Below are 17,060 nucleotides of genomic sequence, written 5' to 3' on the forward strand. Positions count from 1 at the left end.
CTGTGTGTGCACGTGTCTGTTTGTCCTGTCACACAGCGGTCCCACACCGCTGTCTCTCCGCCAGGGGACATGGAGCTGACCCGGTGTTGTGTTGAAGCTGGCTGCAAGCCTATCTCTGCCTGACTCCTCATCTTTCTGTCTTATTTGCTTTTTTTGTTTGCTACATTGTGCTTTTCAAATAATTGACTTTATTCTGGCAGTTTATCCTGACTGTTTGTTGGCACGGTCTCTCTGGTTTGCATGTCAACCATAGATATAAACGAGTTCTTTGGTGCTGCTGTGTGGGTGTAAATGTCATTCAGCTATACCTCCCAGGCCTCACAGTCTTTGTTAGTAAAGCAGACATCATTCACGCCAATGAGAGATTGTTGTTCTTTTCCCCCTGTTGGACTCCTCCCCCTCATTTCCTTTGTGGCTCAGGAGCTTTGTAAGGACCTGCCATAACATCCTAAAAACACATGAATGGGATTGACGCAATAACTATGGCATTGTAAATTGCAGCATATTGACCTTGTGAGTCACTCAAAAGGTGATGAGGCCCCACACATTATGAATAATTATTCATGTTGGAGTCTCAGGTAAAAGGGACTAAAAAGTCTCTGATCTGGTCTAAATCCTTGGAGCCTTAGGTGTTTCTTTGCAGTCATCAGTCCGGCATCAGTCCGGCATCATTCCAAGGCTTCATCTGTTTAGTGACGGTGAAACAAAACCTGCAAAATGGCTGCCCATGACAGTTTGTCTGGGCTGTGTGTCAAATTTCATCACGAGGCATAAAACTACAATTCAAAATTTGGTAAAAATTGATGCAAAAGGAGGAAACTGAAGTAGAGAGAATGGGGATTACCAGACTTGGGCTGCCGTGAAATGACCCAGAAGTGACCCGCATGCGCAGAAGAGTACTAAACTACTAAACAATGGATGTCATCAACACTGTTGTCAAAGCGGAGCTCATTCTGCATTATTACATTTATTTTCACAAAGGAGCCAGCTCAATTACAATGTTCTCATATTGAGAAGAAAATGAAAAAGGAGGATAGCGAGGTTTTTTTCCATGGCGTTTTGTGGAGCTGTGTTAGCCAAGTTGGTGGTGGGATACTGATGTGAGGAGCCAGGATCGTCTGTACCCACACTCGGCCATTTCGCTGGAAAATTTTTCAAAAATTGCGATAAGAGCCCTTGAGTTTGGCCTAAATAGAGCTGTTGCCCCAAATTATTCGAATCGGTGACCTCGCTTCCCTTCCACTGACTGGTCTCAGCAGCATTGTCCGCCATGGTTGTTGTTTATGTTCTAGTTCCCGCCCACTTCAACGTAGAATTATGACGTTTGTAGAGCATCGATGACGCACGGGTCGGATTCATGTGGCCTGGCCGGTCAAACAGGGGTCACATTTCAAAAGATCGGATACGTATTGGATTCAGGACCACATACCCAATTGGCCTGGGTCACATTTGAAAAGATCTGATCCGTGTCGTTCAGACTGTCATGAAAAGATCAGATACAGGTTGCATAGGGGAAATCGGAATGGGGTCGTTTCAGTGTGAACATAGGCTTGGAGTAGGCTATGAGTTGCATTTTTTTTTTCATAGTTTGGCCAGGGGTGCGACTAATACTCAGAAGTGACTTATATCAAATGTTTTCAAACAGGCTCATATATGAGTTATTTTGCCACTAACAGCTGGTTGCTCTTTAGCTGTTGTTTCTCACCAACAATTGGAATTTTACTATTTGCGGTTTCACGTATTCGCTGATTTTCACATATTTGCAGATCTTTTTTTCAGTCACGTGATTCCTGCTGTTTATTACAAAAGCTCGAGATGCTTGTATGACACTTTTGCATCCAATAGAGGTGCTGCAGGAATTTCCGAGGAGGGGAGTAGAGATGAAGAGCACGCCGGCCCGTCAGCTTCCCCGCCGGGTGCTAAGGAATATTTAAACAGCGAGCAACAGCTGGTTCCACCGGTTTCTGAATCACTACAAATGAAGTTTGTGCCCCTGCATGGAGAAACTGCATCAGAGGTGGACAGAAAATATCCTGATTCGCTAAGGAAGAATAATTATCATCCAGGTGAGTGAATGTTGGATGAAACCGACCTCTTCTGAAGAAGATGAGCTCTTTTACTTAACTGATGAAGGAGGAAGCATGGCCTCCTGGTTTTAAAGCACAGAGAGACAGAGAGGCACTCCTGATGTGTGTTATAAAGTAACTATGGTACAGTCTATTTCTCTGAATTAAAAAAACTCTTTATGTTGAGCAATATTCCAATGTTCTTTAATAAATGTTTTACAAAGCATCAGAAATGTTTCTGAAGGGTTTTTGATGAGAAAGAATCGGTGATGGACATTCTTTGGTCGCGGGGGGGTGGGGGGTGTTGGTTCTCTGTATTTGTGGATTCGGTGTACTCGCAGATGTCTCTGGTTCCTAACCCCAGGGAATGAGGGGGGTCCTATATTAGTATTTGCTACTGACAACAACACAGAAGAAAAAACAAAGATAAACCGTTCAAAACAATAAATCAAAACATAGAGAACATCATTCTGATCGTTCTCCTGAACTTTATGATATTTTTCTTATTAACATTGAGACGTTGTTTTTCTTGGTTTTATTCCTTCCTTCCTCAGTTCGATGTGGGATAGATAGTAAGTCATCAAGCTGGGTTCCAGAGCGACGGAAAAACAGCTAAAAGCACCTTTATTCAGACGTGGCTCCTGCACTGTAAAACATTGTCTTAAAAAAACATGATCTCATGGACCCAGACATGGAGATGTGGCTACCAGCACTTTTGTAGAAAATAAATAAACCGTGTGTCTTACAGCCATCTGTGTCTTCAATGCACTGTGAATGAGATATACAGTCAATGCTTGGCTTTAGCTCCTCCTCTCACACACGTCACGTTTATGAACATATTTTTGGACATGCATTGAGAAGACAATTTAAAACAAATCAAAAGAGGCAGCCGACACAAATTTGATGCAAGTTCAAACAGGGGTGACGGATGGATATTTGAAGCTTGAATTGTGTTCTGTGTGCATGCAGCATTACAACAGGCTTGGCAGATTTGTTCAGAAACGACTTACACTCCAAAAAATATGGTACCCAAGATTGCAATTTACCCCCTCCCCCCCTTTTTTTAAATGGCCTAACCATTAAAAATACAACACATCTTCAATTTAAAGCTACCTGTTCTGTAGACATAACAAACTGCACACAAACAAATAGTTTGAGCCTTTTGAGGGTCTTTTTGGATTTTATCATCGTAGCTTTAAGCACCATAACAAGATTAGTCCATTTCAAACTTTCATTTCCTTCTACCCTTTCAACGGCTCATTTTTTGTGTTTTTTATTTTGCACATTTCCTTTTTTCATTGTTCTCATTGTTAAACTCAGATCCCTTGCAATATCAGCTGTACCTTTAACTGCTGCATGATCTAAAAACAGAAGTTCTCCTATCACAGTCCCTCCACACTCTCTTCTCTCAGCTGTAAGTCGGAGCATCAAAGGCAAAGCCTGTAGACTCTGGCCTTCCAGGAGGAACAGAAGAGCTGCCTTCACTGCAGACTAACATCATCACGGACCGAAGCAGCAGGGGAGCAGCGCAACAATAACCTCAAACCCAAACCAAAGACGAACTAAAGGGTCCAAATGACGAATGTTTAATGTGTCAAATGATAAAATCAAAAAAAACCTGATGTGTTATAAAACTGGGTCATACGGAGCCACAACTTAAAGCTTTGTGAAGAATGTTAGTTTAATCTCTGAAACAGTGAAGTTTTACCAAAGATGCTGAAATCAGTTGTTGCGTAGCTCATGCTCCTATGCAACAACTGATTTAGTAACTAGTTATTTCTTTCCTCACTGATAAATGCAGAATATTGTAAAATACAGAGGACCTCAGACAAGCTTAGCAGAAATCTAAAAAATAATAAATAAATCCAAAACGCTTTTTGTTAAAAACTGTAAAATTTGGAATAAGATAAAAGTTGCCAACCGGTAATAAAGATGACAAACTATTACAGTTAAGCTGAACACAGTATCTAAGCATAAAACGTACTGAAAAACAAAATCAAAGAAAATGACACCAGAGTACAAAGTCCTCACAGTGGCAAAGTTTGGAGTCAGTACTTCCCCAGACAGTTGACCAGTAAAAAATCTTCAAGCATCAAAGAAAAATCGCATTATATTGGGCATTTGCCCAAAATATCAGTTTCACTGATCCATGTTGAATTTCCACATGGTTTTGGAAAAAGAAGATGATGCCCCTGCAGCTGTACACGGCCCAGATGGCTGCGGTCCAGATGAGACCTTTGTTTAAGCAAGAACACCATCGGTGAACGAGTTCTTAGAAGAGAACAACACTGATGCCTGCAGAGCAGACTGCTCTGAACAGGACTGCTGACAGCACAGAGAAATGCTACAATTGCATCAAAGCTTTTAATTGAATTGAAGAAAGTATACGCTGAAATGCAAGCAGATAAAATACAGCCATCTCTGCAGGATAAAAGTGACTTTGGAGCATTTTTACATACAGGAAACTCAAACTGAAGAAATATTCACAGAACACAAATTCTACAGTTGAACAAGAGAATCCCAAAAGCATCATGCCGGTCCCATTTACAGATCTGTTATCTTTGAGGCTCTTTCAAGGGGTTGCACTATCAGAAAGCAAACCCATTCAAAATGTTTGCCCTTATAACATCCAGCTTTAGCCTGCGCCAATCTGCCCTTTCCAAAGGACAAACCTCGCTTGAAGAAAGCCTCTAACTTTACATTCAGATTTGGCAAAGACACAAACAGCCTTACAACAGCAAAGCACAGGGATGCTTCTGCGCTGCTCTCATGTCATCACATCATTAAGACACAACTCTCACTCAGCGTGTTTCACATTCTGTTTTTGTTGCTTCCATCTGTCTCAGTTTCAGACATTAACTGTAAAACTAACAGAGAGCAAGTTTGAACAGAAAATCCTGAAAACCAGACCAGATCTGGATGGTCCGATCTTAATGTTGAGGATTGTGGGAAGGACACACTCTCCTCTGTGCATACTGATGAGATTCTCCCTTCAGCAGAAGGGTTACGCTCTGAATGAATAAAAATTCAAGCCAAGCTCTGTGAAGGATACTTCAAGATGAGTGCAATCAAATTTTAGAATAAGAAATATGTCACATGCATCAGCTCGTTCAAGAACACAACGCTTCTTTAAAACCAAATTCTTCTTTTGAATAAAATCACATGTAGCCAAAAGGCTTTTGTAAAAAAAACAAAAAAAAAACAAAAGAAGCACAAATGACATTGATTTCACATCATGACAGAAATGGTTATGAGCCGAGGCCTAAACTAAAACTAATGCAGAATTGTTAAATGTGAAAATGGATTTCTGGGTTTTGCACCTCTGGGTTTTGCACCTCATCATATCATCATCATAAACTTTTCAAGTTTATGATGCGAAGCGAAGAAATTAACAAAGTTCCTGCCGTGTAATTTTTCACCTAATCTTTTCATTGGATTTATGGTTTTAAGAGTAAATAATAGAAATATTGTGCAATCCTAATAATTCAATGATTTGCACTTATTAATCAGTGCACACTGTTCTGTCATACGGCTTTCCTGATGACAAGTCTACAGTAGTTGCATCAAATTTAACAAATTTCTCTGGTGATACATTGAAGTTAAATGTATTAAACAGTGTACTTCAGTAACAGTTTAGTATCAATATAAGAAGTATACTGTGCCACGGTGGTTAACACAGATTAAGAGTATGCTGCAGTGTTTTTTACTCTATTAGGTCGGCCTGAACAGTAATTCCCATGTGTATCCTTATCGCAATGTCAGCCTGTGCAATACGCATATCGCAAAAGACAGCGTAAACCGTGATGGTTACCTTAAATATTTGCATGTATGCACAGACAGAAAAACCATTATGTTCTCAAAAAGCCCAAGTGCACACTACCTCTTTAGTTCTTAATTGTTGTCCATTTTTGTTTTGGCCAGTACGATCAGAGAGGTAAATCATTGTTCTATGGTGTGTTTCCCCAACATACAAATTCTTACCTGCCTCCTACTAAGATTACTGGAATTATAATTTAAGTTATGTTGACTTTTATTTAACCTCTTCAGAACTGAGCTCAAATTTGAGCTAAGCTTCTACACAATAGTCACAGACTCCAGTTAAACACAATTAACAACTGCGGTAACATGACCCAGTGACGTGCTGTGAGGCTGATGGCTGGTGAGGCACCGACTCCTCTGGAGTCAGATTTACAATTGCAAGAACTGAATATTTCACCGTTCATCCAACAGCAGCTAACGGCTTATAAATTACACGCAAGAAAATATTTGTTCTGCAGAGAATATTTATTTTATCGACATGGACAGAACACTCTTCTTGTTTACAATTTACTCATATATCCTGCATATAAATATAGACAAAATAAGAATAACTTTGGACTTTTACTTTAGAACGTTTAACGTTGTATATCGCACCGCAGTCATCACCCCCCACCCCCACCCAAACACACACACACACACACTCATGGTGCAAAACAGAAGTATCTACAACTGGATGAAACAATTAAGGGTGAAACAACACAAAACATCCAGATGAAAGGACACATAGGCAAAAAAAAATCTGAGCTCAACCCAATTTCAATCAGAGCAGGCAAAGGGGATTATATCCCACAATCCCCGCGCTGACATGTTTAACAGCAGACCCAACAAGCATGTGACCGCCACTATAGTATATTTCTGGTCTTTAATGCAGAGAATGACCTCTCCACTGATGCTGTTGTAGCTGGTAGAGTAAGAGTCACCCTGAGTAACTTTGTTGCCTCTGGAACCGTCTGGATTAGCTTCCAGCAGCTTGAACTGCGTCGGGTAACCCATCAGTGTAGCTACAAAGCAGCTGTTAGCTCACGTCTGCCCCCTGCTGGGGGTCGCCTCACCAGCGGCTTTTTCTCCGCCCTTAAAGCCAGCGCCCTGCCTGCACGTCACTGTTTAAACTGAAACCAGCAGTCAGACATGAGGCAAAGCGCTCATGAGCCTCACCTGGAGTTTCCGCTCCATATGTGATCGCCCAACACTCAAATGAGGCGATTTTAACCTCAGAAACTGTGGAAAACGTGTCGAGTGCTTTTTTGTTTTTGGAAGTCTTTGCAATTTAACAAATGATTTGTTCAAATGTGATTTAATCAAATGACAACAGCTTGCGCGACATTAACTATTCCTGTTAAATAAATTTGATTTGTAGAAACTCTAAGGGGAGGGTAGAAAAGGAATTAGTGTTATTTGCATTCTTTGTTGAATTTCTTGGTTAATTTCAGTTGAACTGGGTAAAGTAAGCCTGGCTAAGTAGGGAACAATATCCTGCTACATTCACACAAAATAAATATGCGATTGCTGTCTTTGATCAGAGAGTTATTAAAATTCAGATGTAAATCACGTTTTGTTTGAACTCTACTCAGTGATCAGCTGAGATAGCAGCCAGTGACTCAGCCCCTCCACCCACATCAGGCGTATTCAGAATTTGTACAGCCGTACCCCCAGCTTCAGGGCGAATATTTACAATATTCCAATTTACCTTCTTGAAACAAGTGAAGTTTAACCAAAGCTGTTAGTAAAATGGACAAAGTAGTCTATTTAAAGAGTTGGTTGTAAGTTAGCATAGCTCTCGGTCAGTCTTCCCAGTGTCACATAGCAGCGCATCCGTTACCAAACAATACCGACTAAAAAAGAATAATTGAGTCTCACCAGCTTTTCTGGTCTTTCTTTTTATTATGTTCAGAAATTGACTGATTGATTCTTCATGTGTTATTGATCAACAGAAAAAAAATGTATTAATAGCAAGTAGGCCTGCACAATATACCGCAAATTTATCGTTATCGCAATATCCAGCTCTGCAATGGGCATATCGCAAAAGACTGCAAATATCGCAATAAATCGTAAACCCAAAATGTGTTAAAACAATCTTATGGCAGCTTGAAGCATTTAACAAATCAAATAAATCCCTTTATGCTTTGACCAATCAGATGGACGCCTTCCCATTGTTTACCAATAAGATGGAGGCCTATTATGTTAGATGTTTGTCACCTATGTCGATGAGGGTCATTTGGAGTGTAATTTTAAACTGTTTCTAATGAAATGGGAATGATGTTTTTGGCATTTTTATATTTTTTTATATACTGCAAATTATATTGTTATCGCAATATTAATCTCTAATATCGCATATCGCAAGTTTTCCTCATATCGTCCTGCTATTCTTCGCACTAAATTATCACCCTTTTGCAGTGTCACTTTTAGCACAAACTGCATTTTAACAGCTCACGTGAGGGGAGGGGGTCAGAAACTTCTGTATCGGTTCTATGATGGTACTCTGTTTGCTTTACACCCCAATGAGAAGTCTTTAAGACCAAAACGTTATCTCTCTGCAAATGAAAGACAACAGCGCATTTGAACACTGAGAACACATCAGAGGCCTTTTCATCATGCTGCCTCACACATTTCTGAAGGACACAGTGATCAGGACTGACGCGGGGGCTGCACTCAGGGCAAACCAGGCTACACTGAGTGTTCTCAGCATCTTTTTTTCTTTAGTATTTCTCAGCCCCCCGTGAAGGTACAGAGATGCACTTAATTAACTGTGAACAGTAAATTGGCTCTAAAACACACTCTCCACACTGCATAAATGGCAAGTTTGAGCTTTTGATCATTCAGCAAAGTCCCTGAAAGTGTGAGGCTATGAAATGCTTTGTGCATTTAAAAGCATGAAATTACAGTGCAGTGAGATTCAACCGTGACAAACAAGAACTCTGAAGTGTTGAATCGGCCGTCAATGACCTCCACCCCTCTCTATGTGAGAGTAGGAAGGATGCTTTATTCTGAATGAGGCGAATCCCTTTGGAAAAGTACAAATATGGGGTGATGTTCAGCCATTGGAAATTTTTTTTTAATTCCTAATTTCAGGCAAATACAACAGCATATGCAGATTCAATTTTTACTTTTTTGTCAAAAAAATGAAAGGGTAATTGAGTAGAATATAATGATTCTATCAACATCACACAGGAGGGAAGCATATCTGTCAAATATGCACTACTTGTGAGTTTTTTCTTCCAGTTTACTTAACTTTTTTTATTTAGAGTATAAGTTACGTTTGTTTTTTGTTTTTTTGCACAGTTTGGCCAGAGGTGCGACTAATACTCATATATAATACTTTTTTTTTTATTAAACAGCAACAACCGCTAGAGGGCACTGTAGGTGTGTGTATCAGTTTTCTCTACTGACAGCAACGCAGAAGAAGAGGCATCGCTCAGTCTCATGCTGGGCTTGGCGGAGTTCAAAAGCGACCCAGCAGATGAAGAATTCAACAGATTTAGTCCTTTGAAATGACATCACGATTTAAGTTGACTTGTTAGCATGTTCTTTATGCTGTAATTGTTCATATGTTGCCATAATATACTAAATTCTGCCTATGTTTCATGAAGCTAAATAAGTATTAACGTGTTATTGTAGTGAAAATGCATATTTTCAGTCCATTATTGTTATCTAGTCTGTTATCATGATTTGCCTTTCAAGAAGAAATATCCATTCTTGTTCCTTTATTTCGATAAATACATTTCTCCCAAAAAAGCAACTTATACTCCAGTGCACTTTAAATATATGATTCTTTTTTTGTTTACTTTATTGTTACTTTTTTTGGCTCCTGCGACTCATTGTCCGAAAAATAGGGTAGGTAGTTGTGTTTGAAATGCTAAACAAAAAGTCAGAAGATGTTTATGTCACTTTTGCCAATTAAAACCATTGATATTTAATCAATACACAAAGAGAATTATCTGCAGTCTTTGTAGTAGTTTTAACATGGCCTCCAGTGCAGCCGTAGATCCATTCCACCTGCAGAAACCTTCAACTACTGAAGATGACTCTGGATGAAGATGTTTTGCTAATCCTTCTGGTGAGTTTGTGAACTCAAAACATTAACGATCTCGGGAAATGTTAGGAAGCTCTGTTCACTAGACCACATGAATACTTAATAGTTGACTAAATAATTGATTATCTGTTCTTATTTACATGCTTCTTTTGATATTTCTACTGCAACAAAACTAGTGAAAACATTTCAAATAAGACCTGCATAATGGAATGGTTCTTGTGACCACAGGTTGGCGAAGCTCAGTGAAAGCCTTTGGAGCTGCAGGATCCAGGATGTCATTTTTTTTTGAAAATATCAAAATAAAGGAAAGAGGTGGTTTAAAAAAGGTTAGAATGTTTTACAACCTTTAAAGTTTTTGTTTTTTCCCAGAAAAATTAAACTAAAGATTTAAATGAACTTTCTTGTTTTCCTGCTTATTGTTGAAAGGTTAAAAAAGGTTTATTTTCTGTTTGTCTGAGCTGTGTATTGAGCTGATCCCATGTTAGTGGGGGCAGCCTCTCCTGATCAGTAAACAGCATTCATGTGTGAACATGACGACAAAAAGACATCACCAAGGGTCCATTAGAAGCTCATTGTAAAACTGGTCTCACTTGACACACAGAACAGACAGAGATCACACAGTGCTGTTTGTGAAGAGTTCAACCAAACTCTGCATCGGCATGGAAACACGGGCAACACACCCACGAACCCCAGGCTTGTGCAGCTGCTAAAAGGCATGGAATAGAAAAATTACCAAACGGGACTGGCTGACACTCACCGCCTGAACCAGCTGCTCCACCTCATCACCAACAGCTGAGCAACACTCACGCCACCACACACACCCATCTGGACAGGGTTATAGAGCCATTTCCAAACAATTTAGAGACCTTCATTCAGCAGTGAGGAAGATTATCCATGAGTGAAAAGCATTTAAGATGTTTTTCAGTCTGGTTGGTAGTGCATGCCCAGCCCATCATCACAAGGTCACACAATAATAGACTGAGGAGGAAAACAAAGATAACCAAGTCTTCCTCTCAGAGCATGCAGGCCTCACTGAACCTGACAAAGCCCATGACCACTATTCAAAGAAAAATGAAGACGATGGGTTTGTTTGGAAGAGTTTTGAACTGAAAGGTATTCCAGAAAGCAGGTCATGTGAGTTACCACGGTAAGTTTGAGGCTAAGGAAGCGGATAACCTCAGCTTTCGGTTCCAAAAATGAAGGTATGTTTCAGGGTATGTCAAGTTGCCGTAGCAAGCATGAATCAGTTTGAGTCTGATGTGTGAGCACACTAACTAAAACAAATCTGATCCTGGAGTGAGGCATGTTAACCAGCGTTTTGATGATCTGAGTTTTAACGTGCATGCATTACATCTGATTATTGTAATCGTCCGTTTACCTGCAGTTATCAGACTTTTGTTTTCCTAAGCTCATATTTGATCTCAGACTTAGATTATTTCTGCCCAACTGCAAGAACCATTGTGGGTCATTCAACAAGAGCGATTAGCAGAAGAACAGACCATCTTTAAAGGACAGAAATAAATTCTTTCAAATCCTCTCTGCCTGTTTGAATACCTGAACCTGTATAAAGCACACCTGTTTTGAATTTATGAACCCAGTTTGAATGTCTTCCCTGTCCATTTATTATGGAGCTATAACTTCTGTGATTAAAACATGTATGACTTCACGATGGTTTTCTCTGTAAAATGTGGAGCAGTGGCACTCTATTCTCATAATCAGCATGAAGGGGCAGGAAAACTGTCAAGAACAATCCCGAAGCCCACGGTGAGGCCTTGTGCAGTAAGTGAAAGAAATGACTGAATGTCTCAGATGTGCCTGTGCAGTGCCTCGCTGCAGCTGAACACCGAGAGCAGCCCTGTGCTCCTTCCCTCAGTGCCATGATAAAAATAAAGAAGAAATTTTTTGGTTTTTTTCTGAATTTAAACAACCGTCATCATTAAATTCTTGCTTTATCCTTTGTGACCATTTAAGCAATATTGCTCACCATTTTTGACGCACCGCTAACGTTAGTTAGCAAGTAAGCACATCTTATTTGTATGGCACGTTAGGTTGGAATTGTGACGGGCTGTAAGCTAGTGAGAGACAGTGTAAACAAAGTGATGATGGGAAATGTGGGCCGGCTTGCTCCAGACAACTGGTCCCGCCCACAACTCAGAGATGGATTTCTAAAGAATTCCTGTCGCTCTGCAGAAACTATGTCCTAGAAAACAACACAGGTATTTTGATTTTGCCAAAAATGGCATCTTCATATCTAAAAGACCACTGGGAACACTTACAACAGATTAAAAGATTATTGAAGTGGGACTTTAAGACCCATGAAGCAGAAACCCATAACCCTGAATTTCGTTGCCAAAACAGTTTTTTTTCATGCAGAGAAAGACACTGCTACAATAACAAAATCAGAGTTTTAGAGTGTTCAAGAGTCAAGGTTTTAGCCAGGTAAATCATTTGTTTGATACCGCAGACACCACTTGCAGAGTTCAAAATGTGCCCTGTGATCCTCATGTGTGGACATAAATGCTCTTCAGGCAGCTTCAGTAAAGCAGCTTCATCAGCAGACCAAACACTTTTTTTTGATATGTTTCCCAAAGAGGAAGTGATGAGAAAAGCTTTGCTAGATGTATTACTGAGCAGTAGATGACACACAGATGCAAACACACATGGGTGCAAGCACACTCACATACTTACACACACACATGAACACACATGCAGACACAACCATAGCAAATCCCCTGGTCTTTGCAGCAGATGCAGGCCTCTCCAGATGAACTGTTATGGATGGAGGAAGGTGGGCTGCTCCTGCCACTGCATTGACCAGATCTGCTGTGCAGGACCAAAGCAGTAGCAGGTAAGAAGTCTGAGAGGTGATCGTCTCTGTCTTCAGTCGTGTGAGGAAAACAAGTCATCTTTTCTCTTTTATGTGGTTTTATTTTCCAAAACAGATCAAAATTTTATTAAATGCGAGTTTGTTTTTTATCTATCTGACATCCTCCATTTTTGTCTCATTGTTAAAAGAAATGTTTTCTTTAGTTTGCAGAATTTTTGAATATAAAGTTAACAGAGCTTTTATCTGATTGTCATACACAGTTGTATTGTTTAGAGCAGTGTTTTTCAGCCAGTGTGCCGCGGCACAATAGTGTGCCGTGGGAGATGGTCAAGTGCGCCGTGGAGAAATTGCCTCATTAACTGATCTAAAAGCAATTATTACCATCTCCAGGAAATCAGCTCTTTGTTCATCCAAACAGGCCCTGATAAAACACTGAGGAGTTAGGAATTTGAAAGATCTTATAATTACTTTTTCTTTGTGTTTATTTAATTCTATTAAAGACATTTTGATAAGAATCACGGTACCGCGATTTAGCTGCAGCTATAAGTATGTAAGGAAAAGTCCCGCCCCTTTAACTGTCTCCGCCAATCATTCTTGAAGGCTTAATCACATGTCATCAGTCTGACCAATCAGAAGTGCTTAAAGTCTTCACTTCCTTGTTCTTAATTCTGCTGATAAAGTCGCTCAGTCCTAACAAAAATACCGCTGGTGGTTCATCTCTTAGAAAAAAACAGCCGCAACTTCCTGCTTTTTCTGCCACAATTATCACAAAAATCCCCGTGAGATTGCGCGCGCGGGGGGGGGGGGGGGCTGTCGATCAATACAGACCATGAATTTCTGCTTTTTTTTTTTTTTTTTGGATGCTGGTGTGTGCCGCGGGATTTTTGTCAGGGTTAAAGTGTGCCGTGGCTCAAAAAAGGTTGAAAAACACTGGTTTAGAGGATGCAGGGCCGGTGATAATGGGGGGGGGCTCTGAAGAGGCAGACACTCCATCACAGACCCACACAGAAACCAACAAACATGGAGGCTCTCTGTCATTCTTTAGACTATTCAAAAAAAAGGACAACATTTGCACACATCTGTGGATTTGAACCAGGAACCACCAGATTGCTCATCTCATGCCATCTCTTCAAAACTTGCAGTTTTCACCGCATCTGCATCTCAGTTCCAACCCTTCTCTTTGTTTTATTTCCTCTGCCTTGATGAGGAGTTTTTATTTATTTATTATTATCAACCACAAACTAGAGGATATATGCTGCAATTACAGGTGGGGGTAAGACCGACTGCCATCTACTGCCCACTTTAAAGACACCCCGCACGCACACATACATACACAACAGGCACCATTTACAGCTTACACAGTTCCTGCTATGTCAGCTGTTTCTCAAACCTTTATGATCATGAGATGATGCTGGAGATTTGCAGAGTTGAATTCTGTTTGTTAAATCAAACGATGGATCCTAACTTGCATGGAGGAATACGTGTTGTTCTGGTTGTCTGAGTCTGAAGCGGCTTAAGTTCTTGTGTGAGGTCGGGATCACTCCGCTTGATTAGCATCCTCACATCCAGTCTGGTGCTTCAGTGAGATTGTGTGGTTAGGTGGAGGAACAGCTCAGAGGGGGCTGCATGCTAAAAGGGACAGAATTTATGACCCTTTTCCTACTGCAATCAGAATAAATGGACCCCCCCCCCCCCACACACACACACACACACACACACACATCACCACAACTACCTCTTATAATAACGAGCCCTAACTGTTAACAGAGTTGATCCATCAGGCGGAGCAGGAATGCTGCCCCGTTTCTGTGACAAACAGGGGACATGAAGAATGCGAGCAGAGACCAGAGTCTCCCTGTGAGCATCACCGAGGCGGAAGCTTTTATATGGTAATGAAATCGGTTGGAGCAGCTCGCGCACCAATCACGAGCGTTTGATTTATGTTTAAGGGACTGGAGAGCTGCAGTCGCTTGGCAACCGCCTAATGAATGTTCGTAATATAGGACCTTGGAAACCATTCTGAGATAAATTTGGGGGAAGAGGCTGGTTTTGATGTTGAAAAGAGACATTGTGGTTAGCTTCTGACTCAAACTGGCGCTGAAAAGCGAAAACTGCAGGACCCGGTGCTGCAGCTGCACGCGCCGCAGCCGCGCTGCTTCGTGTGCTCTGCAGCTTTTGCCGCAGATTGGCTTTGCACAAGAAGCTGCCAATCCGTTTACGCATCGCTTGTTAATTCCTCCTCATTACCCGCATTGGAGCGAGCGCAGGTCTGCGCGCGCGTCAGAGGCTATAGGAGCGAGCACGGATGAACGCTCCTCTGCATGGGCTGGGAAAGACGCCACATCATGTGCAAACAGAAGGAGAAACGTCATCATTTCAGACAAAAACGATCCATTTTGTTGTTCCTGACTGTCTGAAGACAGGAGACGCAACAAACGTGACGATGTGGAAACGTCATCTCCATGTTGTGTTGGATGAGCGAGCCGCTGCCGTTGGCGTTCCTCAGAAAAGCACTGGGTCGATATTCTGCATTCAGCCTGATCTAAAGGCTGAATCTGGAGGAATGAGGTTTGGATGGATGTGAGCGTTGCTGTGGAAACCAACTTTCCTCTGGATGCTGCTCAGCCTGCACCCATGAAGTGGATGCTGACAGAATCTGGATCAATCGTTTCAAACTGTGCTGCCGTAAAACACATATGGGGGTGTCGTGGATGACAATCGGCTATGGGGCTTCCTAAAATGGAGAATGGTGGTGAAACATTGAGCAAGGGTTTATTACTTACAGCAGTTGGTTACAGCAAAACTGTTGGCCACCTCCAGGTTGTCAATATGGGGTGTGAGTCTGAATTCCAAGGTGCCAAACTGAACCATTCCTATCCGAAACGCGCTGTACTCTTGATCCGCGCCTCGTGGAAAAAGCCCCCCTGATATGGACAGAACAGCCAGTTACTAAGCAGCCATACATCATGTGAACGGCGCGGCGGCTATTCGGGCTCCGAATTACACAACAGCTCTCATTTGGTTTGGGCGGATAGATGAAGGTTACTCACCTATCTGAACACCGGGAGAGCCTCCGAGCGCGCAGCCCCATAAAACCAAGAGAAAAGAGACCAACGGATTCACTATCTTCTCCATGTCAGCAGTTTATGTGTCCACATCCACCGGGGTGGGGGTGGGGGGTGTCAGTCAGTCCTTTTCCCTTCGGAGCCCTTAGATCCCACACATACTGAGGAGCGCCAGAGGCTGGAGGGAAACGATGGATCTTCGGTGCGGCAGATTTTCTGAGGGATGCTGACAGAGGAGAGGCGGCAGCAGTGAAGGAATGGTCGCCTGCTCGGTGGCTCTCTGTCCCCCCTCCCGCCGGCAGCTGTACCTCCTCCAAGCGCGCAGAGACACTGCGCGTCTCCGCTCCGCGCGCCGGAGATCTCCTCGGAATCACACCCACAAGTGAGAAATGCTAATGAGAAGGCGAACAGAGGCGGAAAGAGCCGAAGGACAGCCAAATGGTGGCTGCATGGGTGCAGGTTTAGCAGACTGAAATGGAAGGCTTGTCAAAGGTTTGAGCTTGTTTTCACAGCACAGAGGAAGCAAACGTGAAGACTTATCAGGATATTTGAGCTTAATTGCTTGCATCCGGGCTTTAAATTTTTTTTCCTCAAAGTTGTAACCTTTGTCTCAGGTTTTCATGAACTCAGTGTGGTTGTAGGTCTGCCACTCAGCTCAGGGATCATCTCTGATCTTCTTAATTGACACGGGAGTTCAGCAGTGGATGCATGAGGAGGTAAGAGCCATCGCAACAGCAGCTCATCAACCAGGAAAAACTCAGCTTCTTCAGTGGATGAGTGTAAGGGGAGCTCATTTATTCGGGGTCAAATCCCCTGCCAAGGGCTGGACCAGTCAGAAATAAAAGGGGCTCCCATGTGAAAGTATAAGGAGGAGGCTTTATGGAACCCCATCAAAGCTGGGTGCAGAAACTTTTGGACCCATCACTCCACAGGCCGCTCATGTCTTTAGTGCACCCCAGGAGAGCCATCATGAGCATCATACATGCAGCAGAGAAAGCTTTTAGAGGGCTGTGCATCAAAGCAATGATCTGTGGAGCTTCAGCAGAGCCTGACATGCAGGCCTAAAGCCCCTACTGATGCCAATTTTCATTACTGATGATGTGTGTAAGAGCACAATGAAAAGCAAGTTCAAAACAGTGCTTTGCAGGCTTCAAGGGATAGCATAAAACTATAACTCTCAGATTTGTCATGGTTTCTGCATTCTTCCGATCAACATTTTATAATAAAATCAACAAATGGAAGTGTCAGAATTG

The 17,060-nt window shown here is 41.8% G+C and overlaps 1 protein-coding gene across 6 annotated transcripts in view; it reads right to left on the reverse strand.

Annotated features, from left to right (window-relative positions):
- Positions 1-16,162, reverse strand: part of gria2 (glutamate ionotropic receptor AMPA type subunit 2) — a 62,444-nt gene extending 46,282 nt beyond the window's left edge. For 4 of the 6 annotated variants that reach the window (XM_011473133.2, XM_011473136.3, XM_011473135.3 and 1 more), the window contains exons 1-2: positions 15,793-16,161; positions 15,526-15,666 (exon numbers count right to left, since the gene is read on the reverse strand). In XM_011473133.2, the coding sequence (XP_011471435.1) occupies positions 15,526-15,666; positions 15,793-15,877 (226 nt within the window). In that variant the 5' untranslated portion in view covers positions 15,878-16,161. Of the gene's footprint in view, positions 1-15,525; positions 15,667-15,792 lie in introns of all 6 variants that reach the window. The other 2 variants (XM_004086474.3, XM_004086475.4) reach the window with 2 other exon arrangements.
- Between the last annotated feature and the right edge of the window lie 898 nt (positions 16,163-17,060).

Source organism: Oryzias latipes, chromosome 10, assembly GCF_002234675.1.
Source record: "Oryzias latipes chromosome 10, ASM223467v1".
Classification (NCBI taxonomy): domain Eukaryota; kingdom Metazoa; phylum Chordata; class Actinopteri; order Beloniformes; family Adrianichthyidae; genus Oryzias; species Oryzias latipes.